Source organism: Zalophus californianus, chromosome 8 (assembly GCF_009762305.2).
Source record: "Zalophus californianus isolate mZalCal1 chromosome 8, mZalCal1.pri.v2, whole genome shotgun sequence".
NCBI classification, from domain to species: Eukaryota; Metazoa; Chordata; class Mammalia; order Carnivora; family Otariidae; genus Zalophus; species Zalophus californianus.
In genome coordinates this window covers 63,404,729-63,421,070 of record NC_045602.1, presented here as the reverse complement: position 1 = coordinate 63,421,070, position 16,342 = coordinate 63,404,729, and the positions used below count along the sequence as shown (strand labels likewise).

The following is a 16,342-nucleotide window of genomic DNA, read 5'->3' as shown; positions in this document are numbered from 1 at the left end:
TCCTTTATTTGTTTTTCTCTTCAATGAACTTCTCCTTTATTGTCAATAATGTTAGTGTACAAAAGTCTGGCTGATATTAATTCATATACTCAATTGATCCTCCAAAGAAAATGTTATATAAGCACAGGTACAGTCTAATCTGCTAACAATAAATTTTCTTTCCATGCAATATATAGCTTCTGACATTTAACCTGGACACGTATTCAAGATGACTAATATTTTAAACCTATAGCACAGCACAACTGTTTTTGGCTTTAAGTTGCTCTAAATGCATGAATTTTCTACAATGGAAACCAATACCCTTTGAAATATATCATTTTGTAAAAATATGGTCCCCTGAGTAGTATAAGCTACTGCCAAAAAGGTTCAAATTTAGCAGTATATTTACTAGCGAACTGGGCATGTGGATATTTTTTGACATTTTTACAATACCATTCTCTTGTAAAGATAAAAAGTAGCCTATGAGTATTGCACAACTTATCACCCAGACTGACGGTGAGACCCATTAGAGTTCAGAACTAACATTAGCTTCCTAACCTAGAAAACATTTCTTTTAACATTACTATATGCCATTTAGTCACTAGCCAGATATAATGGTAAAATGGGTCAATTTCAAGAAATGCTGGGCAATAGCTATGGAACACTGCTGTAATGAAAAACAGATCTAAATCTGAAGAAGATATAGATCTTCAATAGTAGAATCAAAAAGTAAAACAAAACAATCTTTTTTTTTTAAGATTTATTTATTTATTTGAGAGCAAGAGACAGAGTACAAGCAGGGGGAGAGGCAGAGGCAGAGGGAGAGGGAGAAGCAGGCTCCCCGCTAAGCTGGAAGCCCGATGAGGGGCTCGATCCCAGGACCTGGAGATCATGACCTGAGCCAGAGGCAGACGCTTAACGATCTGAGCCACCCAGGTGCCCAAAACAAAACAATCTTTATCAACAGAAGAAATTTGTATCAGAAACTATGAAAAACCTAGAGTCTTAGAAAACAAATGAAAGTAAAATATTCTAGAAAAAAACATTTACATTAAAATATCAATGACTTTATATATATAATTATTTTCTTACAGCTATATGTGTAAACATCTCAAATCCCTCTTCCCCCAAAAATTTAAAACATGAGACTTTATCACATGTGTCATCAACAGGACTCTAAGGTTCATATTTATGGGCATCTGACTCTGAAAACATTGACAGTTCAGATTCAAGATGTTGAGATGAGCCCATGCATTTATATCCTCAAATCACCAAAACAAAAACAAAGCAATTTTTTTAAAGTTATAAATAAACCCACAGCTAACAAAAAGAACAAGGAATTAACATCAACAAAAGAAATTTCCAACAGATAATATAAAAATGAAAAGTGGTTAGAAAAGCACTGGCTGACAAAACAGATGAGAAGAGGAAGAAGGAAAGCTCCAGGAGGAAGACACTGGCCAAAAAAGAAAAGTATGTAGAATGTGTAGACTAGAGGGTATGACCTATATACAAGACACAATTAAGAAAAAAAAGAAAAGAAAGACACCAAAAGGGATGAAGGAATTTTAAACTAAGTTATAAACAATAAAGCTATGACGAAAACTGTAATTGCTCTACCATTAGCTTTTCAGTGAAAAGTATTTATGTAGTCATTAAAAATTTAACGGCTTACTAATTACAATTTTTAGAATCCAGCAATAGACAAAAGCTAAAAGACTTAATTATAGCTACAGAAACTAATGTAAATATATTTGACCATGGCAATTTAAAAAGTAGAGATGACAAAAATTGAGAGAAGGGAAAAGATATGAGGAAGGAAGATTAGGAACACTAAAATATGTAATTGCTAATTTGAGAGTAAGAGGTAACATCTTTAATTGAAGGGACATGAAGGAAGTTTACGAAATTTTAAAGCAAATAGAAGAATAGTGAAGAAGGGAGAGAAAAGGTGGCATATGAGCCAAATCCGTTTTTATTATAGTAGCTAATCAGTATGGAATTTCTAAAACTGATAAATCAAGTTACATTGAAAAAGGAGTATTATTTAGAAATATGGAAGTGATAAACATGAACATTTCAGAGTGTCTGTCTAAAAGAGTCAGAGCAGGGATACGAAATGGTGTGAAAAAAGACTGCTGCTCTTCACTGTTTGCCCTAAGTAGTTCACAATCATGATAAATATGCACACAGAAAGCGAGAAGGGGCGGTGAGAGAGAAGGAACGACTACATCACCACCTAATACTTTTCATACTTCACACTGCTGCTCAGCATCAAAATTATTAGAAATTATTGGACATCTATAAAATAAGATAGAAATAAACAAAAGTTCTAGTCTTTCTTTACACAATCACAGAAACAAAAAAATCATCTTCCCACGAAGTTTAAGACAGAGATAATACCTCAGAGATAGACAATGTCATGCACAAAATATGGCCTTGCAGTCAAAATTATCATAATGTTAATTTTGCTGAACTTTAAGAATTCAAATAAAGTAGCAAAAAATTTTTAATTATAGGTTAATCTCAACATAGTCGTTTAAAATTAAACATTTTACCCATGCTGACTCCCTGTCTACTTTATAGGACAGGAAGAGGCGACAGGAAGAAACCTTATTGTATTTTCGGTACATCTGACCTAGACTGTAAAACATCCTCTGCTATCTACTCTCACCTCCTTCCTTTTGGTAATAGGATCCCTGCCTCCACATTACCCCTAACTAAACCAAATTTCAGGGTACATTCCACTCAGATAACAATCCTTCCAGGGTGTCAGGATATCACTAAATCTTGGTCAATGAACTGTAAGCAGTTCAGGTATGTGCATCTCTTGAATCATGTATAACAAACCTGTGCTTTCTTCCCGTACCCCTCTCATTTTCCCCACCTACAGACTAGAACTTGGGCCATTATGAGCTAGCAAAAACCATGCAGACAGGCACAATACTCTTAGAGCAGCTCTGACCAACAGAACCTTCTGCAATGATGGAGGTGGTTTCTACCTGCACTGGTCCAAAACAGTAACCACAGCCACTTGTGGCTATTAAGAATTTAAAATACAGCCGGTATGGACACTGAATTTTTAATGCAATTTAAATATAAATATAGATGTCAATAGCCACATATGGCTAATAACTATGTATTTAACAATGAAGCCGGGGTAGATGGTTGAGAAACAAAAGAAACTTGGGTTCTTAGAGGACCTTGTGGAACAGAGCTACCACTCACTCTTGGCCATCTCCCTACCTCTCAACTGTTAAATGAGGGATGAATAAAATTCTATCTTATTTGGAACACTGAGAATTTAGGGTTCTCTTTGTTAATGGCAGCTTAGCTTGTACCCTTATTAATACAATGTATTTCTATCCACAATAGGAAAGACTATCTTGGTGTTTGGTCTATGGAAGAGATGATTAAAGGAGAGGAAAAAGTGATAAAATCTTACACGTAATATCAAAATCAATTTTTCTGAAAAAAAAAGTATATTTCAAATGTTCTGCTTTATTGTAAAGTTGGGGATCTCAATTCAGACAATATGGAATAAACAGTTTCGCTCATTTAAATAAAATATACGTTCATATAAATAAATTTAGGAAAATCACTGAAAAGCTCAAATTTTTGAAAAGTTATGAAATCACATTTAAAATTTATACTTAGAAGTTTTGGTGTTATTACTTTGGCATATTCTAAAATTGACTAAGAAAATATAAAAACAAAAAATTTAAAGAATATATATTTTTGGCACTTTGTATTTATCATTTGCTGCATTTCTTTGTAAGTTACTGCTTACAATAAAATGGCACTACGCTTGAGTTAAATTTTTTAAAACATTTGAAAAAGGATACTAATACTTAAGCTTCATAGAGGTTTCCGCTGTTTTTGTTAAAACCTGAATGGTATCAGTAGAGAGACCAAACAAATTTGCTTTCTCTTGAAATACAGTACTTATTTTGACCAACAGCTTAAGTTACAGAGTTTTTCTTTAAACACCTAGATGCATATATGTAGCAATAACCTCAAAAGGCAGACTAAAGACCTTCATGGTTTTTTGTTTTTTTAAAGATTTTTATTTATTTATTTGACAGAGAGAGACACAGGAAGAGAGGGAACACAAGCAATAGGGGTGGGAGAGGGAGAAGCAGGCTTCCCGCTGAACAGGGAGCCCAATGCGGGACTCGATCCCAGGACCCAGGGACCATGACCTGAGCCCAAGGCAGACGCCTAACGACTGAGCCACCCAGGTGCTCTAAGACCTTCATGTTTTAATAAAAGCATCAATTCCATCTTTACCACCACCCTCAGGTTTAAGCAGTAACTACTTCAAAAAAAAAAAAAAAAAAAAACTCCCTAATTGGTGTCCTTTCATGACTAAATTAATCTTCCTAAGTACTTTTTATTTTTTTAAATATTTATTTATTTGAGAGAGAGAGAGAACATGAGTGGGAGGGGCAAGAGGGAGAGGGAGAGTGTCCCAGACTCCCTGCTGAGCACGGAGCCCAATGCCCATGCAGGGCTTGATCTCAAGACTCTGAGATCACAGCCTAAGCCGTAACCAAGCGTCGGGTGCTTAAACGACTGCGCCACGCAGGCAACCCAATCTTCCTAAGTACTTTTCAAATCATAACCCCTTGCTCAAAAATAGTCAATGAGTCCCCATCACTTGCATATAGAGAATCCTTAGTCTAGGAGTCAAGACCTCTCAGTCTGGCCCTGATATTAATCCTCTTATGTGAGCAACCGATACTCCAAAGTCCAAAGATGAACTGCACATTTCCATCACTACAAACTTCCCTCCACCACTGCCTCCCTTTTAAGGCTCTCTACATTCCTTCCAAGCTTATCCCAATACCCACCTCCTTTAGGAAGAACCTTCCTAAATCATCTGCAGCCCAAAAGGACTTCATCTTTCTAAGGGTGCCTGGGTGGCTCAGTTGGTTGAGCGTCCAACTCTTGGTTTCAGCTCAGGTCATGATCTTACAGGTTGTGAGATCAAGCTCGGAGTCTGCTTGAGATTCTCTCTGCCCTCTCTCTGCACCCCCCCACTTGCGCATGTATGCACAACTGCACGCACTCTCTCTCAAATAAGTAAATCTTCAAAAGGACTTCACCTTTCACACTGTTCCTTTTCATGTAAATTTTTGCTTCCTAATCAAATAAACTTTTTTTTATAAGGAATATGAAAGTTTTAAACTTCTATGCATTGTATCAATGCTCTATGTATCAATGCTCTATATGACCATGGAGAAGCTGCTATCAAGACTGGTTCATATTTATTGATTCATATGCAAGTTTTAAACAACTGAATACAAATTGTTTAAATTACATACTATAAACATATTACCAATTTAGAAAAACATTTTTTCACTATAAGATAATTTGCACTTATTCAGTGATTTGAATATATATGAGGAAAAAGCACTCTACGATAAAGGTAATTTAGGATGAAAACCATACTTATTAATATCTATGTTCTTATGCATTCTGCAATGAAAATTATCATTACTGGTTATAATTAAATCATAACACTAATTAAGAGCTGTCTGACATTTTTAGGTGAACTGGTGGCTCAACTTTATACCTACTTTACACAAGGCATTATTTGAATCAAATAACACGTGTTTCTTTTTAACCCTTATTAAGTATTATTAGTTTCATTTGAAAAATAAAGAAAATGTGGCTCAGAGAGGTTACATTACTTGCCCAAGGTCACACAGCTGATAAACCAGAATTAAAGCTCTTGTCTAGTTACTAGAATTAATTTCCTCTTAACAAGTATCTCCATTTCTCCCAATATGGTATACAGATCTTTAAAATACATTGAGCATTACAGAAAATATCAACATCAATGGATTAGTAAATCCATTACCAAAATAAGGTACTTAATTAAAAATCCAACTTAATACATATTTACAATCTTTCAAAAGCACAACAAACTTAATAAAACTCAGCTCTTTCCCTAGTCAAATTTAAAAGGCCAAATAGTTGAATTCTACTCACTCTAACTGATAAATACGCTGCCTAAAAAAAGAATAAAACCATCAGATCACACTTCCCCTGTTAGAACTATTTAATCTCTGAATTACCTAGGGCCATGTGATTACTAAAATAAACATAAGGTATCTTATAGCTAAGATGACTTTGCATTTTTTCCAAATTGAGACACTTTTGAGAATGAAAGAGGCCAGGATAAAAGGCATATATTAGGATTATCCTAGGTAAAGTGGGATGTAGATCAACCTACTTATAACGAAAAGTATTCAGTGCTTTCAACTCCAGGACATTCTTAATGTCCTTAACGTCTTAATGTTTCTTAACAGAAAATCCTGTTAAACCCCAAGGACTCTAATTCCTATCCCTTTAATGAGCCATTCTGCAAAACAACACAAGCAGAAGTGAACAGAAACCTATCAAGACAGCTTTCTGCATCACTTACATTTGTGAACTGTTTAACACCCAAAATCACCTACTTACTATCATCTTTTTACCCTCCAGACAACTAGCTGTTTTTAGTGTGTTTTTATACAAGTTGAAACAAGTACAGAAATTACAACAGCAGCAATCAAACTTAAGGTCAGTTACTAATTCTCAATGTCATTTCTATTAAAAAATGTATGTGAATAAAGGAGAAAAAGATTTCAATCATATTTTAAATATTTCTATTTTTTTCCCTAATTTTTTTTTTTTTTTTTAGACTTTATTTGACAGAGAGAGAGATCACAAGCGGGAGGGGGGCAGAGGGAGAGGGCGAAGCAGGCTTCTGGCCAAGCAGGGAGCCAGATGTGGGGCTTGATTCCAGGACTCTGGGATCATGACCTGAGCCTAAGGCAGACGCTTAATTAACTGAGCCACCCAGGCGCCCCTTCCTAATTTTTTATAATGCCTCATCCTATGGAATTGATTAGATATGTCAGTTATGTAATTTAAAAACATAGCAAGGTCTTCATTATCTTAAAGATTTTTCTTTCATTATCAGATTTTACCATTACACTAAAAAATCTACAAGATTATTTAGAGTATAAGGAAAATACAGACATACCGACATGGCCTACAAATCATTAAGATTCTGACAATCCATTCAAATCAATTTGTCATGCAAATTATTGTCTGTGTCATTTTAAGAGATATTTTAAATTAAGAAGCTGGCCAGCTGTTTAGGCAGGACCTCAAAAGGTAGCAATTCTAGTATGTGGATAGCATAATTCAAGTCTCAGTGTTAGCTCTGATGGTCTGAAACCCAATGCCAACAATACCAGACCTGATTTAAGAATTAAATCACAAGGGCGCCTGGGTGGCTCAGTTGGTTAAGCGACTGCCTTCGGCTCAGGTCATGGTCCTGGAGTCCCGGGATCAAGTCCCGCGTCGGGCTCCCTGCTCAGCAGGGAGTCTGCTTCTCCTTCTCACCCTCCTCCCTCTCATGCTCTCTGTCTCTCATTCTCTCTCTCAAATAAATAAATAAAATCTTAAAAAAAAAAAAAAAAGAATTAAATCACAAAAATTAAATTGATAGAATTTCTTACTCCAGAAAGCACTGAATAAATACTGAGAAAATCTTATTCTCTGGCTTCTGACAATCCACGCAAACAACTTCTCTTTTGCAAACACATTCCTCATTTGTAAAGACTATGAAACAAATAATTCAGTAACAGCAGCTATATTCTAGTTCAATCATGCATACTAGTCACTATAATTAAACTTTGATCTTTCACAAATCTTAAGCAACAGATTTCATAACTATCTCTCAGGATGGGTTAATTTTGCATGTGGCCAATTTTATCTATGATGAGACCATCACACACTGAGGGTGAAACAAATAAAAACTATCTCCCAAGTATTTGAGGGAACTTTATTAAAGGCTCCACACCAGGGTACTCCATAGCACAGTTCCAGGCAGCATCATTCACAGAGAATGCCTAAGGACTGTTATGCAGCCAGTCTTGGCTACATACACATTTGGTATATAAAGTTGAACATAAAAATATGTATCTTGAAATTTATTCTGAGAATTAACTAGGAATTATATAAAGTGGCTATTATCAGTCAACGGCATACAACAGAAACTCCATAAATAGAAGTTCCTTTTTATAATAATCTTAGTCTAAGAAAGAGACAAGCATTCATATTGTGATCAGTGCTATGATGGAGGCATTCACATGAAAAGATGTTCAACATCACTCATCGTCAGGGAAATACAAATCAAAACTACAGTGAGGTATCACCTCACACCTGTCAGAAGGCTAAAATCAACAACACAGGAAACAACAGGTGTTGGTGAGGATATATAAAGAAAGGGGAACCCTCTTGCACTGCTGGTGGGATACAAGCTGGTGCAGCCCCTCTGGAAAACAGTATAGAGGTTCCTCAAAAAGTTAAAAATAGAATACCCTATGATCCAGCAATTGCACTACTAAGTCTTTACCCAAAATACAAAAATACTAAATCAAAGGGATATACGCACTCCAATGTTTATAGCAGCATTATCCACAAGAGCCAGATTATGGAAACAGTCCAAGTGTCCATCGACTGATGAATGGATGAGGAAGATGTGGTATATATACATACAATGCAATATTATTCGGCCGTAAAAAAGAATGAAATCTTGCCATTTGCAATGACATGGATGGAGCTAGAAAGTGAAATAAGAGAGTCAGAGAAAGAAATACTATATGCATTCACTCATACGTGGAATTTAAGAAACAAAACAAAACAAAGGGGGAAAAAAAAGAGAGGGACAAACCAAGAAACAAGACTTAACTATAGAGAACTGATGGTTATTGGAGGGGAAGGGGTCGGGGGAAGGGTTAAATAGGTGATGCTATAAGGAGTACACTTGCTGTGATGAGCACACAGTGCTGTATGGAAGTGCTGAATCACTGTACTGTATACCTGAAACCAATATTACACTGTATGTTAACTACCTGGAATTTTTTTTAAAGATTTATTTGAAAGAGAGAGAGCAGGTGCACATGTGTGGGGGTTGGGGTGGCAGGAGAGGGAGAGACAGTCTTAAGCAGACTCTCTGTGCTGAGCATGGACCTCAGAAAGGGGCTCCATCTCATGACCCTGAGATCCCAACCTGAGCCAAAACCAGGAGTCAGACCCTTAACTGACCGCACCACCCAGGTGCCCCTTAACTAACTGGAATTTAAATAAAAACTTAAGAAAAAAAAAAGTAGTAGGCCCTGGTATTTACCAATGTGGATAAACATAAACACACACACACACACACACACACACACCTGAACACAGATATTTATAGCAGCTTTATTCATAACTGCCAAAACTTAGAAGCTAACCAAGATGTCCTTCAGTAAGGGAATGAATAAACTGGTACATTCAGACAACGGAACTATATTCAGTACTAAAAACAAATGAGCTAACAAGCCATGAAAAGACTAAGGATTTTAAAAACATATTACTAAGTAAAAGAAGCCAATCTGAAAAGGCTACATAATGTATGATTCCAACTATATGACATTCTGGAAAATCCAACACTGTGGAGACAATAAAAAGATCAGTGGCTGCCGGAGGCTAGGGGAGTGGAAGGGAGAGGAAGGAAGGGAGAGGAAGGGAGAAAAACAGACAGACAATTTGGGGGGGGGGGGGGGGGGGAAGTACTGGGAATGCCAAGATACGGCAACAGATATGATTGAAACCCACAAAAAGAAAATTAAAAACAGACTCCAGGGGACCTAGATTATGGGAATTAGTAGAAAATATTTTTAAACAATTATAAAAGAAAATACGGGAAAAGGCAGAGAATTAAAAAAAAAACATTGAAATCTAGTGTAGTTATACTAATATCTAACAAAGTAGACATTAAGGCAAGAAGTATTACCAGTGATTAAAAGAAACATTTAAGGGGAGCCTGGGTGGCTCAGTTGGTTAAGCGACTGCCTTCGGCTCAGGTCATGATCCTGGAGTCCCGGGATCGAGTTCCACATCGGGCTCCCTGCTCAGCGGGGGGTCTGCTTCTCCCTCTGACCCTCTTCCCTCTCGTGCTGTCTCTCATTCTCTCTCAAATAAACAAATAAAATCTTTAAAAATAATAAAAGAAAATAAATAAAAGAAACATTTAAGGATAAGAGGAAAAATCCACAGAAGATACAGCAATTATAAATCAGTACACACTCCAATATTAAAACTGGAACTGCCATTTGATCCAGCAATTCCACTTCTGGGTATATATCCAAAGAAAACAAAATCAAAATGTTGAAGAGGTATCTGCAACCCCAAATTCACTGTAGCAATATCTACCATAGCCAAAACATGGAAACAACCTAAAAATCCACTAACAGATGAATGCAGAAAGAAAACTGTGTGTGTGTGTGTGCGCACACACACACACACACACACACACACACCAAATATACAATGAGATACTATTCAGCCATAAAAAAGGACATCCTGCTATTACGACAATATGGATGGACCTTGAGAGCATTACACTACGTAAAACAAGTCAGAGAAAAACAAACGCTATATGATCTCATTTATATGTCGAATCTAAGAAAAAAAAAGTGAACTCATAGATACAGAGAACATATTGGTGGTTGCCAGAGGCAGAGGCGAAATGAATGAAGGTGCAAACTTTCACTTATGTAAGGTACAAACTTTCACAGCATCGTGACTATAATTAATAATACTGTTTTATTTGGAAGTCGCTGAAAGAGTAAATCTTTAAAGCTCTCATCACAAGAAAAAGAATGTGTAAGTATGTGTGATGATGGAGGTTAGCTAGACTAACTGTTGTAATTTCATAATATATACATATATCATTATGTTGTACACCTAAAACTAGTATTATATGTTGATTATATATCAAAAAATATTAAAAGAAATTACTTAGTGAGGAAAAAAAAGATTCCAGACAGAAAGACAGAATGCAGGAAGGAATGAAGAACACTGGGAGAGGGGAACCCGGGTAGCTCAGTCAGTTAAGCATCTGCCTTCGGCTCAGGTCATGATCCCAGGGTCCTGGGATCAGGAGCCCCACATCAGGCTCCCTGCTCAGTGGGGAGTCTCCTTCTTCCTCTCCCTCTGCTCATCCCCAATTTATGGACTCTCTCCCTCTCTCTCTCAAATAAACAAAAATCTTTAAAAAAAATTAAAATATTAAAAAAAAAAAAAAAATAACGGGCGCCTGGGTGGCTCAGATGGTTAAGCATTGCCGTCGGCTCAGATCACGATCTCCAGTTCCTGGGAATGAGGCCTGCATCAAGTGGGGCTCCCAGCTCAGCAGGGAGTCTGCTTCTCCCTCTCCCTCTCCCCCTGCTGGTGTTCTCTCTCTCTAAAATGAATAAAAATCTTTTTAAAAAATAAAAATAAAAAAATAAGAAAAGAACACTGGGAGAAATACACATATTACATACAAATTATACATACATACTGCATAACATATAAATATATAATTGTGTATATATATATATAAATATATACACATACATTGACTTTAAAAACAATGTTTGCCAATTTTAAATATAGAATTAAAATGCATGATAACAATAACACAACAGGTAGAGAAGTGAAAAAACACATTGAGTTTCAGATCCTCCCATTATAAGAAAATTGGTGAAAGTAAAAATGTGTATTTTGCTATACATATGTTGAAATCTCCAAGGTAATTCTAAAAGAGTAATAAAAGAGTGCATAACAACTTAATTCTTGATTAATCCAAATAAAGGCAAATGAAAGCAGATAAAGAGAAAAAACCACAAAATGCATAAGACAAACAGAAAACATATAGCAAGATGTCAGTGAAAATGACAGTAAATATACTGAGTGATGTCAGTGAAAATGGCAATCAAAAGTTCCTAAAAGTCTCCATTCTATAACAGTCACAAGAACAATGACCCAAAAAACATCTGGGAAAAAAAGCAATTATGTGAGGTGACAGATATGTTAATGAGTTTATGTGACTCCTACCACAGTGTACATGTAAATCAAATCATCACATTGTACACATTAAAAATATTACAATCTTATTTGTCAATTATACCTCAATAAAACTAAAATAACATTTATGTTCAGTAAAAATATGGTAACATCTTACTTGATACATAAAAATGTTCTTTTTCAAAATTTTATTATTTTACTTTGTAGATCAGTTTGTTAATCATGATATCTCTTTAATTCATACCCACAATAAGGATCAGGTATCAATTATAATCAAGTAAGTTCTAATTATAATGAAACGCTGACTAAAAACAGGTAAAAAATAAATTGCTAAAACTGCAAATAAATTGCAATGTGTAAAAAGAAAAAAGAAAAAAAAAAGACATTTCTGAAACATTTTAAAATAGACATACTTATCCCAACCAAGAGTTCCTATCTCTTCAATAAGGCTTGCGTAGAACTGGGGAGGAGGAGGTGGCGCATACAACTCCTGCTTATTCTTTAAAGCAACCTCCTGTTTAAAAGAAAAAAAACAATCTGCTGTGGATTGCTAGACAGTAAATTGTTACTATCGGATTACAAAACAACTTCATAATCTCCTCTGTGCCTCACTAAAGTGTCCAGTATTCTTATAGAAATTCCAGCTGAATCATTCCCCTTCTCATATAAAGACAGGAAAAAGTTAAAAGACAGCACTGAAGGTTATTATGTGAAAATGTCAATTTTCACATTTAAAAACTTTAGATTTTAATATTTTCCTAGACAATTATGCCTATCAGAGATGACAAGAGTTTAAAAATACCCTCAAGGCGTCACTATTTTTCTATGCCTGCGGATATAACTTTGATATAAAGAAACATGTACCTTTAAGAAAAGCCTGAACTCTTTAAGTACATTGTTTAGACAGATATATTTGTATACATTTATGAGTCACACCCTTACAAACAAAAACCCTTTATTACCACAGTAAATAATCACCTGCTACTTTCTTTCACTGACTTACATTCTTTATTACTCCCAGACCAGGTTAAGTGTTTTTCCATCTACGTGGAATCACAGTTCCTTTCCCTGCTAGGCTCACCTATGTTATCTTCAAGATGGTTTATGTATCCCACCCCCCCCCAAAAAAAATTTTTTTTTTTTTTTGCAAGCAATACAAACATTACTAGAATTGCTGAGGCTGAATATTATCAATTACTTCAAAGGTGCTAACCTAGACAAACATCTTATTTGGAAAGTAAAAATAAATGTATCTGCAAATTACAGAGGTTCATATGATCTGTTTTATCAAAAGGGATAAAAAATAAGAAATAAAAAAGTCAGATATAGTAAATAAAACCAGATGAGAACAAGTATAAAAATTATAAATGTTTCTGTTAACTGTAACCCTAATAAAAGGTATAATTCTTTTTTCTTTAAGTATATATTTAATCTATTAGTCCTTACACTTTGTTTTTAAACAAGGGTAGGATACTATTAAATTGAGATAATACTAGAAAGATTTTACAAAACAGTATTTCAAAATCAGGACTATTAACTGAAACTACTTTCTAAATCTGCTTTAGGATAAAAACAACAAAACTGTGAAAGCAGGTTTGTAAAGCCCAAAATGTCAGTTTGGATTTAATTAGAAGGTAAGCTCCTAGAAGACAAGGAGTATACTGCTTTTTTAATAAACTAAATACCTAATGTTATCTATAAATTGCCTGATAGTCCATAAAAAATTTTTACTATTAAAAGATTATCCTATTACTAAAAAAAGCAAGTCCGTATAGTTCCTATACTTACATAGAAAACAGCTTCAGCAATTCTCCTGAAATTTTTTTTAATCCAGAAATATTAAATACTGCTATCCACATACATGGATGGTAAATTTGGATAATAAAAATGTATTTTAATCCAAGGTTTATGACATTCATAAACTCTACCTTCTACCTTAGGTCAGACAAGTTACTCCTTCCTATTCCAGAACCATAATAGGAAAAAGGGCAAAGGCAGAGAATCAAAGCATTCTTTGTGGAGAAGAGGCAAGGTATGTATTAGAAAGATCACAGGCTTTACAAAGGTTTTAAATCCTAACTTTACCATTTCCTAGTTTTAAGGCCTTAGCTACACAGCTACTAAGCCCTAAAACAGGAAAAAAAAAAAAAAAAAAAAACCTAGCCACATCAGAGTTCTTTCAAAATACAGGTAATTGTGGGGCACCTGGGTGGCTCAGTTGGTTAAGCATCTGACTCTTGACTTCAGCTAAGGTCATGATCTCAGGGTCCTGGGATCAAGCCTCAAAGCAGACTCTACTCAGCACTCAGCTCAGAATCTGCTTGGATTCTCTCTCTCCCTCTCCCTATTTGCATGCACGTTGTGCTCTCTCTCTCAAATAAATAAGTCTTTAAAAATAAATAAAATACAGGTAATTGTTCATTTGTTAAATATATACTGAACTCCTACCATATGTCTAGTTATTACTAGGAAACTCGGCCAATAACTACTAATTTCATTTGGACATCATCCAAATACTTTCATTGGTGATTACATTATAGGAAGCTCTGTTACTGACAACACAGCCCAACAAATAAACTAAAAAATACTTATTTTTTTAGGTATACTGTTCATAAATGTGCAATAGTTATCACCAATTCTGTCAATTTAGAAAGCTAAAATATAGCATGTCATTTTATTCAGAAATGCAGCAACAAATGTACTAAATAGAATACTGTTAGAAATCAATGTCAATATTTTAAACTAATGAGTGTTTCTTCAAAATTAAATGACCAATAGATCTGTTCTTACAACCTCATAAAGTAAGCCAGTAATAAGAGCTTAATGGGACAGTATATATAGTTTTATTTGTATAGCTTATGAAAAGTATGATAAAAAGATAAGAAAACTTTTTTTTTAAAGATTTTATTTATTTGACAGAGAGAGAGCAAGAGAGCACAAGCAGGGGGAGCAGGAGAGGGAGAGGGAGAAGCAGGCTCCCCGCTGAGCAGGGAGGCCGATGTGGGATTCAATCCCAGGACTGAAGTGGGATTCAATCCCAGGACCAGGAATCATGACTTGAGCCAAAGACAGATGCTTAACCGACTGACCCACCTAGGTGCCCCAATAAAAAACTTTTTCAAACTTTTTTGCAATGTCAAAGGTAAACCAAAGTATGCTTTACTTCTTCATCTTACCTTTTTTAAGCTTATCATGAAATCTGGCCTTTGATGAAATTCATAATCAATTTTGGTAATTCTTATCACTTAGGGTTTACAGATTTGTAAGTCAAAATTCAAACTTTAGAAATTGACTTTAAACTCTTTCTTCTGATCCCAAACATTTTACCAAAGCCCTATCTCAGAGGGTTGTTATGAGGATTAAAAAAAAAAAGACTCTGAACAACTTGAGCAACTAAGCTCTTAGTATGTGGCAGCTGCTGCCAACAATAAAAAACTCAAAAAGAATTATAAAAAATAAACTGCTTTCAATTGTTAGTAGCAATATATTGGTACTATAATTTTGTAAAACAAATATAAAAGAGATACAGGAAAAGCATAAGTAAAATATAACAAGTAAAACATAATACAAAATTGTTAGTATTAGAAACCAAGATTTTCAGAGTAAAATATAAGCATTAAAATAAAATTTAAAATGTTATAATGCCAAATTTGAATTGGAAATATCAATATGAACTCATAAAGAATTATTCTTTCTAAACAGTATTTTTTCCTAGCTCTGTCCACTGAAAAGTCCTGCCAGTAATAGCAACACTCCAGTTTCCAGATCTGTGGCATCAAAACACTGTTTCCTACAAAAAACCATGGCTCTTTGGAGAAGTAACTGATTATAATTCTGAAAAAAGGATGAGTACATTAAACTGGGGTAACTGGTGTCAGAAAGCAAAGTCCAGGCGGTGTTAAAAGAACTAAGGAGCCAAGAGGAAGGGGCATACACTAACCAAAAATGATACAATTTATGCATCAAAAGGGATAGTGATTACAATGATTAAAATCAATATAAAAACTCATGAGTTCATAACGATACTAAAAAAAAAAAGTCATTATTTCCCTTTGACAATTGCTAGGCACTACCTTATCACTCTAAAAACTGATCTTTGTAAAAAAAAAAAAAAAAAAAAAAAAGGAAAAGAAACAAGCAATGAACCTATTTCTCCAGTATGAGCTATACCTCAAATTAACCAAATAACTGATGAAGGGAAGTTCTTTCTACAGAAGACCTCCAGATAATAAATGTAGATGATGGAATTTTAAAAAGTCACCACTTGCAACCCCTAATGAAACAGTGGATGTAGGCAATGATTATCACTGGATGCTAAAATCATTAGGTGATAAGCTGATAAGTAACTTTATATTTGATGGATCTAAACCAACTGATCAATCTTTACTAAGAGAGGAACTATCAAATACCATGTGCCTCCTCTTGCAATGTAAGTACACAGCACAAAGTATTCTTACCAGAACAAATGAGA

The 16,342-nt window shown here is 34.9% G+C and overlaps 1 protein-coding gene across 5 annotated transcripts in view; it reads right to left on the bottom strand.

Annotated features, from left to right (window-relative positions):
* The window catches only part of FANCL (FA complementation group L), an 88,936-nt gene that overhangs the window by 51,081 nt on the left and 21,513 nt on the right, over positions 1 to 16,342 (bottom strand). For all 5 annotated transcript variants that reach the window (XM_027620786.1, XM_027620785.1, XM_027620788.1 and 2 more), the window contains one exon: positions 12,285 to 12,385. In XM_027620786.1, coding sequence (XP_027476587.1) covers positions 12,285 to 12,385 — 101 coding nt within the window. The remainder of the gene's footprint in view (positions 1 to 12,284; positions 12,386 to 16,342) is intronic.